This window comes from Anser brachyrhynchus, assembly GCF_964034855.1.
Source record: "Anser brachyrhynchus genome assembly, chromosome: 1".
In the NCBI taxonomy this organism is placed as follows: Eukaryota; Metazoa; Chordata; class Aves; order Anseriformes; family Anatidae; genus Anser; species Anser brachyrhynchus.
In genome coordinates, this window is record NC_137694.1 from 118157512 (window position 1) to 118178840 (window position 21329).

General features: G+C 39.8%; 1 protein-coding gene across 1 annotated transcript in view; it reads left to right on the plus strand.

Moving 5' to 3' along the window:
* Positions 1 to 17549, plus strand: part of ABCG1 (ATP binding cassette subfamily G member 1) — a 57247-nt gene extending 39698 nt beyond the window's left edge. Inside the window, exons 6-15 of the mRNA XM_080605114.1 lie at positions 801 to 946; positions 1648 to 1771; positions 2865 to 2979; positions 3668 to 3816; positions 4001 to 4102; positions 6006 to 6174; positions 6948 to 7048; positions 7512 to 7670; positions 9090 to 9208; positions 10728 to 17549. Of these exons, the coding sequence (XP_080461240.1) occupies positions 801 to 946; positions 1648 to 1771; positions 2865 to 2979; positions 3668 to 3816; positions 4001 to 4102; positions 6006 to 6174; positions 6948 to 7048; positions 7512 to 7670; positions 9090 to 9208; positions 10728 to 10956 (1413 nt within the window). The 3' untranslated portion in view covers positions 10957 to 17549. The remainder of the gene's footprint in view (positions 1 to 800; positions 947 to 1647; positions 1772 to 2864; positions 2980 to 3667; positions 3817 to 4000; positions 4103 to 6005; positions 6175 to 6947; positions 7049 to 7511; positions 7671 to 9089; positions 9209 to 10727) is intronic.
* Positions 17550 to 21329: the final 3780 nt, after the last annotated feature.

Genomic DNA, 21329 nt, shown 5'->3' on the forward strand with positions numbered 1-21329 from the left:
CCTTTAAGTGGTTATTTTATTAATTGCATGAGCAATATAGCAATGTAGCTTGGATTCAGCCATTTTTATGTTTGTGTTTTACTGATGCCATAGAGCTGTTTTGCTCATAGAGGGCTACAAGGTCAGATCTACAATCACTGAAACAGAAAAACTCATAGCAGCTGGGATTGTTCTTTTGTTCCAAAGACCCTGGCACAAGCTGTGCCATTCCTGAGGCTGTGCCTTGAGGAAATCCCAAACATCTGAGAGTATGTGTGACAGCTGAATTGGCTCTGAGGAGAATGAAAGCACTTACAATCAATGACCACACTTTAAAGAGTAGACTTTGAAGAACAGATATGAGAATAGGTCATGACTCTATAGAAACTACTGATTTGTGTTATACAGTTTTCCATTCCCTTGTAAATACCAACTAGAAGTTCTAATGAGAGAAACTTGTTGGTCTTGCTTTATAATGAGTTCACATACAGCAAAGGTCTTTGGGTATCTATCCCATATCCCAGAGATACTGTAAACGAACTGATTTCCACTCCATTTTCACAGGAAAGGCTTTCTACTGAGATGGGTCATGTAGGAGAGACAAGTCAAAATGTTAAGTGCTAGGCAGTTAAGCCCTGCTGAATCTAATAAATGTTTAAGACCCACCTTTCCTATATTATATAGAAATAGGCTTAGGTGCATATATACAGAAATAAAGTCAAGAGCTGGTTAACATTCACCATGAAGATCAGTGATACAGTAAAGAGGCTCTTCTTTTCTCCTAACAAATTAAATGCCACACATGTTTTTGTTTCCTCTAGGTAAAAGAAATATTGACAGCCCTCGGTTTGCTAACGTGTGCCAATACGAGGACTGGAAGTCTTTCTGGAGGCCAGAGAAAGCGTCTTGCCATTGCTTTGGAGCTGGTGAACAATCCTCCTGTCATGTTTTTTGATGAACCAACCAGGTATTTCAAGAGCAAAAAATAAGGACTGAACAATACTGCTTTATGTGGTAGAACAGTGCTGCAGAAAGATTATTCACCTCTAAGTCCTTGGAAAAGGCTCATTTTGTATTGCCTGCAAGTACTGAGGAAGGCCCAAAGAAATCCTTTGATTTGGGTACTTAGTGTCTCGGTCACTGCTGTAATCAACAGACCAAGGGACTATAAATAATATTTAAGGGAGACACAAACTGAAACAAGAAGGGAAAGAGAGAACTAATTGTTTTCAGACTGTGGCACGTGAATTTTCTTTTTCAAGCAAAGATAGCTTGAGTATAAGCATTTTGAAGACTGACTTTTAGTAATCAATAGAGCATATTTAGGATCAAATTCAGTGATCAGTTTAAGAGGAGGCTGGGAGAGCTATGAATATGTATCTTTTCATTAAAGTTGGGCACATTTAAATCTGTAGTCCTAAAACGTAGAAGTCCCTCAAGGCAGCTTTGAGAATACTCCTATTTTTCATTTTTGGGCATGCTTCCAACTTAATTAAAAGACTGGTGGAGAAATACAAGCATAATGTTGGCATATGATAAAATAAAACTGCTACAGAGAGAACTTATGAAAAGATAATAGTGAGAAACCAAAGCATTGAATACATGTGCTAGTTCTGAGTGGTATGTACGGACCAATGGATAACAAACTTATTCTTTCCTTTCATTCAGCGGCTTGGATAGTGCATCATGTTTTCAGGTTGTCTCTCTGATGAAGGCTTTAGCTCAGGGTGGCCGGTCCATCATCTGCACGATTCACCAGCCCAGTGCTAAACTGTTTGAGTTGTTTGATCAGGTATTATTCTCAAAATTATTTTCAAACTCTTTCTCTTTATGCATGGTTTAGGAAGGTTATACTTTAAAGGCTATATTCTGTAAGTAAAAACATGAGTAATTCTACTCTGTGGTTCCAAATGAAATAAACGAATTAAATTAATTGGAGCAAAATACACTTTTTGATTATGACTTTTCTTCTGGCTGTTTCCATTATTTAAATGCAGTGTTTTTAAAGAATCTGGCTGATGTGTTTGTGAAATCATGATTATCACCCTTGCAATTTTTATACCTTCACCTACTGCTGTTCCTGGGCACAAGGCTGTTGGTAAAGTAAATGAGAGATAATTTGAGAGCGAGAGAACTTTAGTACAAATGTCTGCAATGTTGCTAGTACATGTCCTCATCCTAGCTACACAGGTGCAAATTCAGAAGAGATTATTCATGTGAAATAATAACTGAAATTAAGTCAGTTGGAGATCTTTTCTCCAACCTAACATGGTGTGGACCATGTGTGTTTAGGTTAGATTTAAATTTACGTTTATCTTGTTAGGAGATCTAAATTAGAGCTGTGAGAGCTAAGAGAAAACCTACTATACCATAGGTGAACAAACTCTTGCAGATTATGAGTCTGGCAAGGGAGCTTATTTAAAGTCAATAGCATGGCTAAAATTTAGAATGATCAAGCTATTTCCTATTGCTGTGCTGTTTCACCTCTCCTTCCATTCCTACATTCACCAGCTTTGTCTCCCAGCCAAAAATATCCGTAATGTATGGAAATTAGATGGCTTGTTTATAGAGTTTCTTGCCTATTTTCAGCATGTGTCTAAGGCTTGAATTAGTCTGTTTCTAAGTTAATGCTCTTTAAGTCCTAGAGGGAATGTTTGCAGAATTCAAATCTTCAGCATTTCATTTTCCATTAGTTGTAATTACGTGCAAAAGTAATACCGAGTGATGACAAGTGCTCCCAAGGTGTTTTTCGCACAGGGCCAACAGGATTTCATTAGGTTCATGGATTGCTGTCATACAGATAGCATGTTCAGATATTATGATACGATTTCATGTTTTCAATGTTTCTTTTTCTTTTCTTTTCTTTTCTTTGCCTTATGTTTCAGCTCTATGTTTTAAGTCAAGGTCAATGCATTTACCGTGGCAAAGTATTAAATCTAGTCCCATACTTGAGAGATTTGGGGTTGAATTGTCCAACCTACCACAATCCAGCAGATTTTGGTAAGGAAAATCTGAATAATTTGTTCTATTTGTTTTGTATTTCATAAGTACCTTCTTGGTAATGGGAACCATGATGTGCTTTACACTTTTGTACATACATATATATCTGTGTACATATATGTACCAAAATTTGAAATAGAATTAGATTTTTTCTAAGCAATTTGAGTGCCATCTAGTGGTAGAATTTAGTGAATATTTCTCTGTTACAGAAGTCCAGGTCCATGAAACAAAAGATAAAACATATTGCTTTGTTTCATAGGAATGAATCTTAGTGGCTTTTCAAAGTGACTCCAGTATTTGTGCTTTTTTTTTTTTTTCATGAACAATAGCACTGTAGTATCATACAGCTAGTAAAACTGAAATTCTTTTTCATTGTTCTTTCTTAATTCCAAAGACAGTAAAGACCACAAAATAGACCTTGGTCACTTTTGACTACCAATACTGCTATTTTAACTGCCTGTCCTCTAAAATGGTTCATTTAACTACCAGGATGAAGAGAACTCCCTGAAGAGTTGTGGAAAAATACGTTTAAATTATATGTATATACATATGAAATTGCATGTGGATTAGAGTCTGTTTTCAACAAAATTCATGTTTCTGTCAATGCTACAGAATCAAGGAAACCTAACAGTAAAGCCTGTAACTAACCAGTAGTAGAAACCAGTAACTCGCCTTTTGATTTGTGTAGTTATGGAAGTCGCATCTGGTGAATATGGAGACCAGAACAGCCGGCTGGTAAGGGCAGTACGGGAGAGGATATGTGACACAGACTACAAGAGAGATGGTGGTGGTGAGAATGAGCTGAATCCCTTCCTCTGGCACCGGCCCTCTGAAGAGGTATTGTGTATATCACAAGTAACGGGTATGGCTTGAGGTTGGAGAGGGAGGAAGAGAATTCAAAATCCTCAGTCAATGGAGGAGGTTTCTGGGCTCATTCAGCTGATGAGAATGGGGTTTTGTGAAAGAAAACTAAGCAAGATACTGCAAAGAAAGAAGTTTATTCTTTCTTGTGTTTCCGCAGGATTCCTCATCCACAGAAGGCTGCCACAGCTTCTCCGCCAGCTGCCTAACCCAGTTCTGTATCCTCTTCAAAAGAACTTTTCTCACCATCATGAGGGATTCAGTAAGACTGCTTTTGTAATACTTTTGTAGCCTAAAGATCTATTCAGTTGGTTGTGAGGCAGTATAATACACCTTGAAGGCATATAATACACCTGTCCACAGCCCATGCATGAAGATTGACACAGAACTTCAAAGTAAAGAGACTGATCTTTCAGCCTTGCTATTAATTGTACCACCTTAATTGTGAATCACTTTTTTCTTCAGTGGAACTGAGAAGCATCCGGGCTAAAAACCTAAAGCTTAAATCCTCTCTGTACTGGCAAGTCCCTCATACAATCATTTTTCCTAGTAAAAAGTGAGTGTAGAGTTGTACTGGTTTGTCACAAAATTAGTCTCTTCAGAGAACTGAGGATGGCAGATAAACAGTTTCAGTGTAATGTAAAGTTAATGCTTAAAGTCTTTCTCTTTCCTTGTGAAGCAGAAAATCAAATAAAAAATTTGTTTCTCTGAAAAGGAAATATTTTAGTTTTCATACATTTAAAATCAAAATGGAGTAAATATCATAAGGAAACTTGTCATTCCCAAGGGAAAAAAGTATATATTATTCACCTTTCCTAAAAATAAATAACCCCCTTCAAAATCACGAAAACTGCAGTTTTCAAGTAAGTTCATTAAATGTTTTGGGTGGCTAGTCTACATTAACAAAATGCAATGGGACTTTTTTTTTTTACTCAGGAAAGTTTTTCTTATCTCCAAGCAGCTGAGTTCTTTGTGAATTCAAGAGATGGGAGTACTTACACTATCTGAATGATGTTACTGCTTTGAAAGATCCTCCAGATAGGGTTGTTTCTTCATTAACAGGCATGAATTAAAGAGATGAGCTTCCTCAAATAGACCTTACATGCACATTTGTCCAAGGGACTCATGAGTATTCAGTATCATTGGCCCAGTGCTTTTCTAATTGGCAAATTTGCAGTTTGATAAACCTGAAGAGGGTTCATTTGCTTCTTTTTATGTGGTTTGGAACGTTTTCAGTGCTTTACATGATGGGGGAGAAAAGGCAATATATGCATTAATATATGCATTGATTTGGCATACCTGTCCTTAAGAAAGGGGAAGGCCAGACAATATATGTATGAGGTAGTTTGGAACCTCAAAGCAGTTGAGCTCCATGGATCTCAGCATGAGTGAATTACCCTTGCAGCAGAGTGAGCTTGGCTCCAGATGCTGCAGCTACGCTGCTCTTGCCCCTCACCTAGGGAGGTATCCCTTTAGGACACTACCATTTATATGTATCCCAGAGGTGTACAAATCCAAAATGTGGATCATACAAACCTCTCCACCAAGTGGAAACTATAGCTTATTTTCAGATGCATAGATAGAAGAACAGTGTTGTTTTTAAGATTTTTTTCGTGCTCAACTGTAAAGACTTGCAGTTGTTCCACAGTTAATTGTGTATTTTGTTTGTCCTTACTTCTTGTAGGAGTATAGTATTGCAGAGAAGACACAAAAAGCTTATTTATGCCAGATTGAGTTAATTTGGTCTATATATGCCCCAAATAACTCTTCTGCCTCTCTTGCCAGTCTCTTCTGCTCAGGGACATTTATCTTTTAGTCAGAGAGAAAATCTGCTTCTCCTGATGAATGAGGGCCAATGACTCAAAGACAGTCTGACAGTAAGATTTCAGATTGCAGAATTTGCAGTTTCTGCTTTTGTTTACAGGAAAAAATTTTGTGAAGCAATAGCCTTGGGTCGGATTCACATTGGCAATTTCATTACCATAAGTTTCCCTTAGCTGAGGACCAATATTCTAGTAGAATATGAACATTTCTATATATGTTCTTCTGGATATAATTACTGTTTTTCTGCAAGCTGTATATCTGATTTCAGTCATATTGCCATTGTTTCTGAATGTAGACTTTCTGAACAGAGGTATTTCTGTTTCCTATTTCCTTGCTTGTAGGTCCTGACACACTTGCGTATCACCTCACACATTGGAATTGGTCTGCTCATTGGCTTGCTCTACTTAGGCATCGGCAATGAAGCTAAGAAAGTCCTCAGCAATTCCGGCTTCCTCTTTTTTTCCATGTTGTTTCTCATGTTTGCTGCGCTCATGCCAACTGTCCTTACATGTAAGTATCAATAATAATTTTAAATTAAAGGACAAGGAGATTGCAGCAGGTTGGGAGGGTGTTGTATCTGTTACAGGTAAGGTAACATTTGACTTGTGCTTCCACTTCTAAGACAAGTATCAGGGTAAATCTTGCACTTACTAGCTGCTGTGTAGAAGCCAAAAGAGAGGAGCTTCTCTCCACAGTTCTGCCAGCGTTTCTCAACCCTGACCGTCCAATGTTACAATCCTGGACTGGGATTTCCCCTTTTCCTAAGGTGCCCGTGGATCTCTGCTTTGTCATGATCTTGTGGTTGATTTTAGAGAAACACTGTTAATTTCTCTAGGACTTCTAAATCATGACTACTGCATGAAATCAGCATAATCTTGTATCAGAAACAAACTCCTGCAGTATGGACTGCTCCATACTCCTTAGGGGAGTGCTGTTACTTTGTATTCCCTCTAGGACCAAAATGAATAACCAAGTCCCTTAAGCTTTGAAAATATTTTTACTTCAAAAAACCTCTTTGAGGAAAGTTCAGATCATCTGAGTAACCTCATGCATATTCTAAACAATGAGCAAGTCTCAGGGCTGACAACTTACATTTTGTGACAAATAATTGAAACTATTTCTGGTCTGTCAAAGGCCTTAGAGTTACAGTCTTACTGTGGGACTACAGCAGTTAAGGATTAAATATTGATTATGTTGTTATTATATTATATTATTAGATATGTTATTATGTGCAAGACTATTACACACTGACAACCTAGCTTACGAAATTGTATTCTCTGTAGTTCCTCTTGAGATGGGAGTATTTCTTAGAGAGCATCTGAACTACTGGTACAGCCTGAAAGCCTACTATCTTGCCAAAACGATGGCGGATGTTCCTTTTCAGGTATATGCTCTATTTTTAAATAAAACAAGAACCGTTTAAGTTCATGGCAAGTCCACTTGCTGAGGTCAGTAATAGTATTTTATCCATTTGAGTGGTGATGAAACTGTTCATATATGTGTGCTGAATCTTCAGTTCCAAATCAGAAGCACACAGATAATAGTATGCCCAGACCTAACCCAATATTTTTTGAATAAACACATTACCGTCTGTGGTTTTGTGCAGAAGGGGAATCATAAAGGACTGCAAGTGAATGGGATCTGCTCTCTAATACTGAAGTAGTATGATAAATATCCCACTCTGTGGCAGATGCATTCATTCTCCTCAGCTGAATGCCATGCCTGTCATGTAACATGCAAAGTCTGAGAGCTCTGAGTTAACTGGAACTCACTACATTTTTATCTTATTGAGAGTGACAGTGGATGTTTGGCTTCAATAGACTAACTACAAGTGTATCTCCTTGCAGATCATGTTTCCTGTAGCTTACTGCAGCATCGTCTACTGGATGACTTCGCAGCCATCTGATGCACTCCGATTTGTCCTCTTTGCAGCCTTGGGAACCATGACATCCCTGGTGGCACAGTCACTAGGTCTTCTCATAGGTGCAGCCTCTACATCCCTCCAGGTACTAATGGTGTTTTGTGACCTCTCAGAAATCCTGCAATCTCCTAGTACTGACTGTTTACTGTGACTGCTGCTTTGTCAACAAGACATTTGTTAAGAGATGACAGGCAAAACATTCTCTTGGTCTGGTAGAGCTATTTGATGCTTCTCGCAGCCATCAACTTTAACAGCGTGTACACCCACTGGATGCGAGGCTGTGAAGTTCCTTCCTCATCTGAATGGGACTGTGCTTGCTTGAGTGGATTGTCACTTGCTATTTTTAGGTCCTAAAAACTGCAGGACTGATGCATTTGTATGCATCTACAAAGTGGAGGTACACCATGAAGATCAGCAGCTCAGTATGGGGTCCTTCCATGTACATACAAGAAGGTTGCAGGAGGCAAGGTGGAAAAAGGATTGCCCAGAAACTAAACCTCTGCAGAGGAAGGGCAGGAAGCAGCTTTTGGTTTGACTGCCACACTGGAAGCTGGCCATCGTTCTGCCTCCTGGCAGGAAGGCTGGTGAAGTGATAATTCACACCAGAAATGTTTTTTGGTGCCTGTAGTAATAGATGATATTGACATTAATAGGCACTGATACTATAATTTTTCTGCAGTAGAAATCTTGATTCCCTCTCTGTGCCACCCTCTGGAACTAAGCATAGGCCTGTGCTGTGACCCCTGTTCGTCTGCTTTTCCCAGAGATACGGCCTTTTGCCCTAGAGGAGATGTAGAGAAAAGAGGCTGGAGATGGGCCAAGATCTGTCTTCCCCACCAAAACCACCCAACTGGAGACAATCCTTAATGCTCTTCATCAAATTTTAGTACCAGTTGAAGCTTCCATGCATGTGGGGTTAATGAGAAGGGAACTTTGTGTGCTTGCAGAGGGGAGTGAGTGAGGAAGGATAATATTTAGGAAGATGGGTCTCACACACAGGGTATGCAAGGGAATGCCAGTGCCCATCTTGCTCAGTAAATTCTTGGTGGGTTCAAGCGTCTCAAAGGACAGATCCCAGCACAGCAGTGTGGTCAACTAGGAGCAAGGTTTAGGAAGAGGAGAGGGACCCCTTTTCCTCCACTAACTATCTAACCTCCCCCCTAAGAAACCTTGTCCAAAAAAATCAGTAATTTCTTGGTCTTTGAAACTGTGATAATTTGGGGGAGTAACGTTTTCAGAAGGACTCGAGTGGCATCACTCCCAACTGCCTAAGAGAGTAGATTTTCACTGACTTATTTGGTTTGGCATGGAACAGAGGATTTCCGTAAGGAAAGTGCTTTTAAAAAGACTGATTTTCTCAATTGAGGTCAGGACATCAGATGAAAAAGCAGGATTTTTTGTTGTTGTTGTTTGTTTTTGTTTGTTTGTTTGTGTTTTGTTTGTTTGTTTGTTTTTCTTCCTCTGTCTCTCTTGGCAATAGACTGTCTATTCCTTCTCTCCCCAGGTGGCCACTTTTGTGGGGCCAGTTACTGCCATCCCAGTGCTTCTGTTCTCTGGGTTTTTTGTCAGCTTTGATACCATCCCAACATACCTCCAGTGGATGTCCTACATTTCCTATGTCAGGTACTGCTAGGGAGGCCATTAACCTCCCATTTTGGAAATGCTGTTTGTTTTCTTTTGCTTGCTTGTTTTGTTATTTTGGGTGCCAAGGAAACTATGTTCAGAGGATGTTTCTTTAAAGTATCCATGAATATGATGTAAATGAATACCACATTATCTCAACTTCATTTTATTTGTGTATGATGTGAAATAAACTGGAACATTCAGTACAGATCATCAGCCACAAGTCTGTGTAGGTTCCATTAAATTAAATGGAATTACACAGCATTCAAATCTCCTTGGATTTTGGAACAGTGGATTTGTGAAATAATAGGAACAGTATGCCCAAATCAGAAATTGATGCCAGCGCCTCATTTTGGAAAAAAATATTGTATAAATCTCTGCAGTATCCTAGGTGGACTTGTTGGATGAAGATTTGTTTTGTTTACATTTTGCAGTAGTACTGCCATGAGAAACATGAGGTTTTTGTTATCTCTAATCTGAATTCTTAGAAGAAAACTCTGTAGGTGGACTAGTTTAGACCAGATACCTGAATATTTATGGCTGAAATTAGATGAGATGAATTCCCATGATGATGGTGAACGGGTTTTCTTTGGAATGAAACAAAATGATTAGGAAGTGCATGTTGCAGAAGGAGCTAAAATGTGTCCTTGTAAACAGTCCTTTGACCATCATTTTGTATATGGCTCATGTACTTGCAGGACCACTTTAGTATGAAGAAATAGGTTTCTAGGTGGTTCTTCCTTTGCCCACCCACCTTTTCCCCACCCTGCCTGAGCTGCACTATTACTAAGAAAACCCAAGCTAAAATATCCTCTTGTTTGACAAGTGAGGTCTTACACAGACGCCTAACAATGATTAAGAGACTACAGCCCCCCCCCCCCCCCCCCCAGTTAGTAGCTAGAATTCAAGCTGAGGCCTTTAGACATTGTCTAGCTTGTGTGGGGTCTCCTGGAGCTGGTGGGAGCTATCATAGGTGTGGGAACCATGATACTGTATCTGCTTGCAAAGTCAGATCCTAAGTGCACCCAGTCCTAGGGGAGACATGGGAACTGTGCAATATTAATTAGTGAAACTACGGTGAACAGAAGGTAAGAGAAGAGACATTCTAGATTGATGCCGGTTTTAACATATTCTGACTTCAAGCCATAATTGTATCCCTGTTGCTTAGTTTTAAAAATGGAATTAATAATGTCACTTTTAAAAGCGGAGTTTCTGAGTGTGAGCTGAAATTAGTCTGCTTTGCATTTTAACATTTTACTTCTGAGAAATTGCACTATACACTAACTGGAAGCAGTTCAAGGCAAAACTTCTGTCATTGTTCAATCTCATGTACAATGCCAGTGGCATGTCATTTGCTTCACTGTAATAGGGATAGAATTTACCTTGAGACATGTCAGAACAATGCTGAACCCCTCAGCATTTCCAGCCAAGCTCTCATAGAGAGTGTATTGCTGGTGGACTACTTCTAAACAGATCATCAACATTTTACTTTATAATAATCCATCCTTCTTCTTTCCAGATATGGGTTCGAAGGAGTAATTCTCTCCATCTATGGACTGGATCGAGAAGACCTGCATTGTGACAAAGATGACACTTGCCATTTTCAAAAATCAGAGGCCATTCTGAGAGAACTGGATGTAGAAAATGCCAAACTTTACCTGGACTTCATCGTTCTTGGAATTTTCTTCATCTCTCTGCGCCTAATTGCCTATTTTGTTCTCAGATACAAAATCCGAGCAGAGAGGTAAAGGAAAAACAACTAAAATGATGCAGTAGGAAGATCTTTAGACATGCAATAGAGGGCTCTTGACATTGTCTCACTGTGGCAGGCCCGTCTCCAGTGCCCAGCTAGATGCTGTTATGACCTAGCCCATAGAGAACCACATTGGGATAGAGGACATATAGTGTTAAGCCAATCAGTCCAGCTGGGTTGGGTCATGTTTTTATTACACTTTCTAGCTTTAACTAGGAAGAAGAAATAGAAGGGAATTTTACAACACAGAATATCAATACTGAGACAGTGTAACTGTAATAAAAAAACTGGTTGTAGGAAATTTCCTTATGAAAACCAATCATGCGACAAGGTAATACTAGTCCTGGTAGCCAGAATTGTATAATGTCATTATAAGTGACAAGGTAATGAGATGCAAAATGGAGAATGCAAAGAAAATATAATTCTCTCATCTTTTTAAATTCAGAGTTTCATCTTTGCAGTTTTATATGTATTATTTTGCAATTATTTTCCACAGAATTACCCCTTCTGGCCAAAAGTCTGTAAATGTAATAATTATTAACAAAAAATATCTTTTTAACATGGATACTTTTTAAAAACAAACAAAAAAATCTAAAATTATTCAAGTCATTATTTTTGTTTCTGTCTAAATTTAGAATTTTGGTGCTTTACTTGTCGAGCTGGTCTCATATCTGAAAATCTTGATGTTAGGAGGAAAAGGCAGATTCTGAGCCTGCACTAAACCTGTGGTCTGTATGTGGAAGCAACAATAGATAGCACAGACATGTTCAAGCTACTGCTGAATGATTGAAAATGTTCTTTTGCAGTGTCTTTTAAATCCTAAATGTTTGTTATATTGAAAATACTGACTCTGCTCATCATCCGTTTGATCTACCTCTTGTGAATGAAAAGATCAAAGCACTCCAATGCTCTTTTTTTCTTAAATTATGAAAGCAGAATCTATCCCTAAAGCCTGAGCAAGATACATCCACAGCTCAAAGCTTGGGGTGTTGTGTTAAACCACTAGCGACTGCCTCCTGTGGGAGCATTTAAAATACCTGTAACAATCTATGTGTAGGAGTCTCCTCAAAATATGCAAAGGGCCTTGTAATATTGCAGGGTTAATTATACCAAGCAGTTTTGTTCTCATCCTGAAGTCTACATGCGTGACATGGGAATTAATTCCCATCAGTGAAACCATTGCAAGAGGCATGCATTTGTCCTGCATATCTCACCTTTGTAAACTTGGCGGGGGGAATTCTGACTCCAAGTCGATGTGAATTTTGTCGCTGATTTTCCCGGGTTTGGATTGGCAACCCAAAATGACAGCATGGGACCAATGCCCATGTTGGACACCCTGGTAAACTTCTGTCAGACACCCTAGTAAACTTCTGTGTGAGTTCTCCTACCTTCCGCGGTTACTGTGTGTTTTACCTTAGTGTCACAGACATCCAGGCCAGACCTACGCATTCTATAAATGCATTATTCCTATCGGGACACTGAGGTCTTGTAGATTGGAAGCAGCTCAATGACAGCAAACCACTCAGGAGCTCAGCAGCTCGTGACAGAATAGTTGAAGAGAGAGACCTTGTGCATCTGCTGGCCACCAACAGTCACAGCTCACAGTCTGGCTTTGAGGACTCCATGACCACATCTATATTAGTAAACTAAATAGTTCCAGGGCCTGGTCTCTGTTCTTTAGGCTAGTTTTCACAGTCTGCCTTTGTCTGTCCTGTTAATCCTCAGACAGCTGGGGCTACCAGGAACAATCCCTGCACTGTACTAACTTTTAAACAGGGCCCAAACACTGTCTGGAAAAGCTCAGGTTGTGCTGAGCCGCAGCTCTACCACTTAGCAGTGAAGACAATTGTTTTCCTGGCCCGTGCCCAGGCTCTATTTTATTTGCTGGTACAGACACAAACCGTGCGTATCTATTAAGCTCAGAGTGCTTGAATTAAGCCAGTCTTCTAGACTGAAGTCAGGTCACTTGTATTAGGAAGGTCAGCTGAACTTTCTCTTGAAATAAGTTGACCTGCGAAAATAAGGTCAATCTTTACTGTAGAAGAAAAAAAGGCAAAAAAAATCCTTGTCCAACCTCTCTGCATGTTTTTGTTGCTGTTTTTTCACAAAATATCCCTGAAGCCAGTAGAGCTTTTATACAGCTCCGCAGCTTTTCCAGGTATATTCACAATCAGGTATGGGCCTCCATGGCTGTCAGATAGGAGAAATTAAGAACTTTGACTATTCTAGGTAATATTCCGAACTGTGAACAGTTTTTGAACAAGTCACGAATTCCTTGTTCCCCTGAATTCCCTTGGTACAACGTACCTTGATTATTTTAAGGCTCTCAAAATAATTTGTGAGTATTTCAGGCAGTTGCTGTTTGCAAACAGATACAGGACTATGTTTGTCAGATTACTCTTGTTGCACACTGCTGGTCCAGCTGTAAGCTAGCTGAGTATGAAAGTGTGTAACATCCACAGCATGAAATAAATTCAGGGTTTGATTTGTGTTTATCGACACCATTTACCAAACAGCACACTGAGGATCTCTCGAAACTTGCCAAGTGAAATAACTTTGCTGATAAAACTGGTACTTCACCACTCTCAGCTCAGACAAGGATATTGCTGTCTCCTCCCCCCCAGACCGATTTAGCAGTATGAGCTCTTTGGATCCTGTCTTGTTATCTGTGCCTGTTCCCGTGTTTGTAGACTTTCTTATTTTACCTCATTAGTCTGCAACATACTGTTCTATACTGTAAGTTTGTACTGTGTTACAGTAGCCAAAAGTCTGGTCCTCCATGGGTATTCCTAAGAAAATGCATGCTTTCGACTATTTTTGGTCACTGTTTTTTTTTTTATTAGATGTGCTTCTTCCCAGCCATCTGCTGGCAGAATTTAGCTGAAAGTTACTATTCTAAGGAACACTTTCAGACTGTAGTATCCCAGTAAGGAAATAAATGATTTTTCTTGAAGCCAATGCTACACGCAAATGAGATAATCATTCTTTCCCTCCTTAGTGCTAAAATTAACTGATATCTCTTTTGCTGATACTGTGGGACAGAAGTATTTGAAGTCCGTCCCAGTTACATTTTCGTATGCTGCAAAGTCTTTTAGCATAGGCTCAACTTGTCCTTTCTCCCTTTATGTGGAAATAAGTTCTAGCAGGCTAGTATTAAATGCTTTCCCATGTTAGTGGACTGAGCTTGCATGTGCTGTGGTGTAAGCAAGCTCATTGCCAAGCTCTGGAGGCTTCGTGCGGAGATACAATGAGGCCAGCAGGATTCTAAAGACTTCGAAACCTCATTTTATATAGCCATATATAAGTAGCCATAAACTGGTTGAAATCAATGCCATTATCACCATTCAAACCAGTCACAATCTGGCTAAAAATTGCACAAGAGGCACAAAAGTTTTCTAAAGTTCTCTTAAAGACTGAATGTGTGATTTCTGTTGTGATTACTAGAAGACGGGCATTCTTTGGCTTCCTTGTTTCGTTTGGACTTACTTTGTTCCTGTTGCTTTGGTTATAATGTGCACCAATTAACACTTTATGTGCTTCTTTTTATTTTTTATTTTTTGGCAGAAACTTGCATATAATATGAAAACCCCTGAAAGTTTTTAGGAGGAATTACTTTTATTTACAATTAAATAAAAGATTTGGAAAGTAGTCTGTACTCATAAGAAATTCAGAAAAAATCATCTTTATAGATCAAAAGGAGTAACAAAAATATCTGGTGGTTAATTCCTGTTCAATTCTTAATATTTGGAGCCCCAAATATTTCTTTTATCATTACAGTAGAGGAATATATATGCACATTAAAGAAAGAGAGATAGTATAGGTGTAATATAATGAACACTTGTGTCCAGACACTGGATGTATCAGATGGCTGGCATTTCGATCTACTCTTTTGAACCACAAATTTATTTTGAGGGGCAGAAGAGAAGGAAAATCAAGCAGAGAGATGAGTGTATATTTTCCTGCGTATTTACTGTTGTTTTACATAATTGCTTTTGTGTAATTTTAGTAAGGAAAAAGATCTATTTTTTTCTTTCTGCACCAGAAATGCCAATCCAGGTCTGCTCTGCATACAAAAAATGCCAATGTTTATTTGTACTTTCCAAAATAAGCAGGAAGGGTTCTTTTCTCAGCATTAACTTTTACTGAAATACGGTTTTGTTCTTTTGCTTGCTGCTCTGTGATGATTACCTTCAGAAACAATAAAAAAGGGCAGAGGGAGGGACTTTATGTGCAGTGGTTATGTTCTCAAACAGAGATCCTTGGAAAATGTGTGCGAGAAGGGTACAGATGGCATGCGTGCCTCTTCCACATTGCCTCTGCTCACTGAGCTGTAGGTCAACCCCACTTGGTGGCTCAGTGGGAAGACGGTGACGTGTACTTGTCCTGCCTAATGCAAGAGAGCCCCCCTTTGAAGTTTGGACTAGATGATCTTAGAGGTCTTTTCCAACCTAAACAATTCTGTGATTCGAAGAGCAAGGATATTAGAAAACATCACGGTTGGTTTTGGCACTAGCTGACCTCAGGCTCCTCCAGAGCAGGTTGAGTGTGGTAGATAATCAGGCTGGATTTCTGCATCTCAGTGGTATCAAAGACATTGTCCTGCAGGTTATTCTTTTTTCCTTTTTGTGTGTGTCCATTTTCCTACCAGAACACCCTGAAAGGGTGCAATTGCTCAGGAACTACTTCCCTTTTGTTCTGTATGGAAACCAGTAACGATGTCTGATAATCACAAAGGCATTTTGATAAGCTGTTGGGAACTAGAAGTAGGCAGAAGATGACGCTGTGTCATGTCCTTTCTAACAGTTTGTGACAGGCCGATCATTGCTGAGCCCATGACACAGGTCCTACTAATTGTGCAACACCACACTAGTGAGTGTTTAAATGAATTGCGAGGTCTCACTGAAGTTAATCATGGGCTTTCCTATTCCTGGACAGGGGCAGTAGCATTTTCAGGGATCAACTCCTACTGTCCTGTTCCTGAATACCTGTTCTCATAATATAGAGATTTTTCTTGTGGATCCCACCGAGTGTTTTTTTATAACCCAGATGCGTATTACAAGTCCAGAAGTTACAGGTTGAGCATGCAAGCATCACAAGTTTGCTTTTAATTGTGTGTATGTTAGCATACTTCTCTTTCTGTACACATTTCTTACAGATTTTGCAAAAGAGTAATGGTACCTTACAGCATTAAATCTAGCTTCAATGTTTTTATTATTTTGAAATCTTATAATGAACCATAGCTTTACACAGATGGCAGTTGTAGAAGCTTCTTTTAAGAGAGTTAGATTTCTATTGAGACTAATTGCAAGAACTGTAAAAGGATGACCAGTCAAAATATGTACCCTTGCGCAAAAGAAATTCCCACGACTCAGCCTACCAGCCTGCGTCCTGTACATTGTTTATGCCTTCAAGGTACATCGAGAATTTATTGATCCATTCTCTTTCTTGGGGTTTCTGTACAGCTCTGGCCATGCAAAACAATTTCTCATGCCCTTCCATCTAGTTACTTGTTGTTGTCTACGTGGTTAAAATGAGCTTCTTGGGACCAGTGCAAAGGAGTTTGAGGTGAAGCGCTGACTTTTGAGAGTTCTCTGAGCTACTGAATACCTCACGGTCTGGATCTGAGGGTGCGCTTCTCTCCGCTCTTTCAAGAAGAACAAAATCTAAAATGTCTTTTTAAGCAGATTATAAGATGACATGGAAATCTTTATTTTTAAGTTTGTTTGTTTGTTTGTTTTACTTCAGTGACATCTGTGATGTCTTTCTTCTTACCCCATTTTAACTTGTTTTTGTAACCCATTTAGTGTAATCGTTACACAAACTTCTTCCTCTTCCTTTAAAAAGCAGCTTTCCCACCGCGCAAAGTTGTTGAACAATTTTTTAAAATATTGAACAAATGCTCCTAAGTTACAGGATAAATACATGAAATTTAAGGAAAAAGAGTATGTGATGTATCTAAAAAGAAAACAAGTTCTGCAGTGTAGCCAAACCCTTATGTATGTCAGTAAGCCTTGTGAAATACTTTATCTGAGTCAGTTGACCTTATTGTGAGATACTACCCTTGAATCTGTAATTGAATTATTTAACATTTGTTCTTTTGTTTTTAAAGCAAGAGTCAATGCAAGTATCATTCTAAATCAGCGTGCTGAAGTGTGCATATTCTGTATATCGAATGTCATTGTTGTCTCTTTTTTCTGTAATGCATTTGCATTACTATGAGTCAATTTTATTACGCTTCTCTAGAGACTTTTGCTGCCTGCACGCTGTGATATATTTGCACTGTTGTAGATATATATATACATATATGTAATTATATTATATAAACCATGTCTTTTTCAGGTTGCTTGTTACCTTTGTAGTTAACGCTTACTGGTACAGTGGACCTGAGTAAAAATGTGGGATGTGGGGCATTCTGATGATATATGACAATAATAGAGAAATCTTTGTATATTTCTGTATACTTAATACCCGTAAGAGATTTGTATGTGCATTATTTTCCAAACTAGGGCTTTGTTTTCTGAGAATAGAGACATTTATGATAATGTAACAAAAAAAAAAAATCAAATAAAGTGTTATTATTTTCAGACAGATGCCTTCGTCCCTCTTCTCTCTCAAAGGGAACTGGCAGCTGCAGTTGTAGAGATACATTTTCTCTTACTGCCCCTGGCAGTCAGCAAGGACAACAAATTGCCTGTTTTAGATATGGTTTCAGGTAACTCCCAGTACAGGTAGGTTACAGATATACCTCGTAAAAATTCTTCATAACATAAATGCAGTCATATTGGCTCAGGGCAAGGATTTGTATTGTCAAGCCCAGTGCTTGACAGCGGACAACAGCACCACTCAGGGAAGAGTGTAAGAACAGGGTAAGCATCGAGGGGTGCTTGCCTGCCAATTCAAAGACTGCCGGAGACATTGGGATTTTCTTTGTATTTTCTTGCCTTGGATGGATTTTTCTTTCATAGACTTGTCTAATTGCTGCTTGAGTCTCCTGTTGACCATGCTAGCTGCAAGTTTCAGCAGAGGTTTCCCATACTCTTACATTACAGGAAGGAGTGAATGATCATTCCCTGTCTACCTTCTGCTCGGTACTCTGGAACTTACAGATTTCCTCCTCCCTTGTTCCCAGAGAAGGGAAACCATGTATTATTCTGCCAGTCCCACCTGTCAATTTCCCATTTTACCAAGCACCATTTTCCCTTGTTCAGCCACAACACCCGTGCTATGTTCTTCTGCAGCCTCCTGTGCATTTCCATCACGTACATCATGAAAGGTCTCTTCAACTCGTTTGGCTGGGTGGCTTTTCATGCTACTAATTTGTCCTTGTGCCATCCCTCCTGCCTGCCACAGCAACAAAATTAGCTGTATATCTCACCACAGTGCAAGGCTAACAGCCATAACTTCCACAAGTTAGTTAAGTGTCCAGTCCTAGACAACATCAGCAGTGATGCCTAAAGGATAAACTACCCAGAGGATGCTCCAGGACTGCACTTTCAAAACTAAGAGCAAGACAGTTTTCTAATGATAATAGAGGTCATACTTTATGTTTTATAGACCTGCAAAAAATGCTGGACTGAAGACATCATGGTCCCCAAAACTAGATGCCTCCCCATGCCAACTCTCCATAGATCAGACAAGGAAGAGGAGGAACAGGACTCCTTCGTAGCCCGAGCGGCAACTTCAATCACTTTTATTGTCTTATATTACAGTTAATGCCATTAAATAAGCCAGCCATAAACTTCTCGTTATCAACTGTACAAAAATTAATATACCTCACATGCAATTACCATCCACTCTGTTCTCTAAATGGCGTCATAAAATAAAGAGCATTAGAAAACAAAGAACCCTTGAAGTTGCATTTTCCCGTAGCTATCAATTTAAAAACTCCTCCATAATGCAGGATGGGAAACTCTGGAAAGACAAGGAAGGTGCTACAATAAGAATGATCCTTTCTTTCAGCATGGAAGGAAGCGAGGATGTGTGCAGCGCCCAGGTGAGCGATGAGCAGCTGTCATGCTGCCATTTACCAGCACTGGGGTTTATCTTAGAAAAGCCACAATAAGGGGCTTGGCTGGGAATTCCCACCTCTGTGGCAGAAAAGCTGCAAAGGGCAGCATGAGCACTAATTGCATTTTTTTTTTTTTAATTTCATGCCCTCATTTGGTTTCCCTTTTTTCTTCTTTTTTTTTTTTTGTGTCTTGATTTTTCAAGAAGATCTGTGAATTTTTTATGCCAAGTCAACTTTGTGCAATAGCACTGCTAGATACCTGACATTGCAGTTTTGTGGCAGTCCTTCATCTCTTCCACAAATGGAAAATATTAACCGAATATGAAGTTGAAACATTATCGATTTGTGACTTTGGAACAGAATTGCACCGTTTCTCCCCTAGCACCTAGTCATTGCCTTGTCCCACCACCTTTCTGCTGCCAGCTTGTCTTCTCTGCTAAGCAGAGAATGAAGTTCCACCTGTTCCTGGGAACTCCTTGCTCATTCCTCCATATCCTTACAGTCAGATATTAAAATCATTTCATGGCTTTATCAAAAGCCTTACAGGTGGTTTTTGGCTCTCTCCCATGGTACAATCAGAAAGTAGCTCCGAAGTCGTTACAGAAGAAACGGAAATGAATCAAAGCTTAGGATTTTGCTGCTGCTGTTTGCTGAAACCTGTATGTTGTTGTGGCGATGTCCCCGTTGGGTGGGGTGTAATGCCAAGTCTGAGGAAGGGGAGGTAGCCGGGGAAATCCCACTCCATGGCAGGAAGGATCACGGGGCCTTTGGAGAACGTGGTCAGGTTTAACTTCTCAGATTCAGCTTCCATGACGCTTCCTCAAAGCACAATAGATCAAAATCATCCAGCTGATGATAACTACTTCAAACCACCACCACTCCGCTCCCGCCCTTAGTCACCCCTGTGTGACTTGTACAGGCTTTTTAAAGCCTGGTATTTCCCTGGTATTCACCCTGGGTATTTCCTAGAGTTTCTGCAACAAGAAAGCTCAGCAGTGAGCTGTTTGGCTCAGCAGCGATGAAATTATTTGATTCAAGAATTCTAGTTTCATTTCAATTTTTGTGATATTTCAGTATTAAATCCTTCAAAAACTCCATTTTCCAAAAAAAGCCTTTGGATATGCTGAGATACAGACGTGCATGTTGAAGGAAGCCCAGGACACCTAACTCAGAGACAGATGGGAGCAAGACCTTGAGAGAGCCTGTCTTTAGGATCTTCCTGGAGAGGTGTTTCTGGGTGCCACAATGGGTATATGAAAGGGTGCTCACAAACTACAAGAAGTTAGAAGAATAGATACACAAGTCTCCAGCAGAAAAGTACCTTCTTTTCTTACCCTCCTCAGCTCTGATAACATCACAGAAATTTTACCATTCTCTAGCAGGAGGAGACAACCAAACAGCATCCTCTTCTAGAGCATTGGTGAGTGCTACTGTATATAACCAAGTATTATGCATTGCAACACACCTATTTTTAAGCAAAGTCTGTCTATTTGGCAAATTGTCTCCTACTGCTGAGCACACGTTTGCAGTCTCCTCCTCCCGTCGTGTAGCTGGTGGTGTGTACTGGAGCAGGGACCGCACGCGCTGCACCAGGCTGTCGGGCACTTTGCTGTTTCATTTACTGACACTGGCAGCTTTCAAATGCTCTGGAAGGTTTGGATGGGGAGGAAATAGGCTACAGTGCAATAGGGGACTCTTCTGCCCAAAGAGATTTTTTTTTCTGGCAGAGAGCTGCTCGGGAAACTCTTGGCTGAACTTTGCTCCTAAGGAAGGTTTTGAAACCTGCACCTCTGAGCACTGAATCCGCCTTTTTGGACCCAGGCTGCCAGAGAGGACAACCTCCTGGAGACTTAGTCTGGGTCTTGATACCATCATTCTTCCTGGATTTAACCGGGAATCAGATGTAGTCCTTGGGTCTTACCTTCTGCTTTCCAAGCTGTTTGAGGGCATCATGGTCAAGTTTCCAGGCTCTTCTCTGCAACTAGGAGTCTTTGAAAATATGGGCCAAGTGTCCCTGATATTTACTGAACCCCAGGGATGAAATTTTTGAAAGTTGTTCATTGAGACTTGTGGCAGAACTGTGTGATTTAGCTGCTCTCAACAGGAACATTTCAGTTTCTGTATTCGTTTTCACTTTGGCTTAGCACCTTACCTTAAATCTTCCTTTTGAATGGGAGCCTTGCCAGAGGAGGTGTGTGATACCAGCTCAAACAGGCAGCATACCCTTTCCAGAGATACTTGGGAATGCAACCTGCAGTAAGTGGGCATGTTAAAATATACATCTTAAGAGCTGTTTTCAGATTGCTACAGGTTTCTTCTTCTTTGTTGCTAGCACCCATCTGCACCCTGAGCTCCTTGTC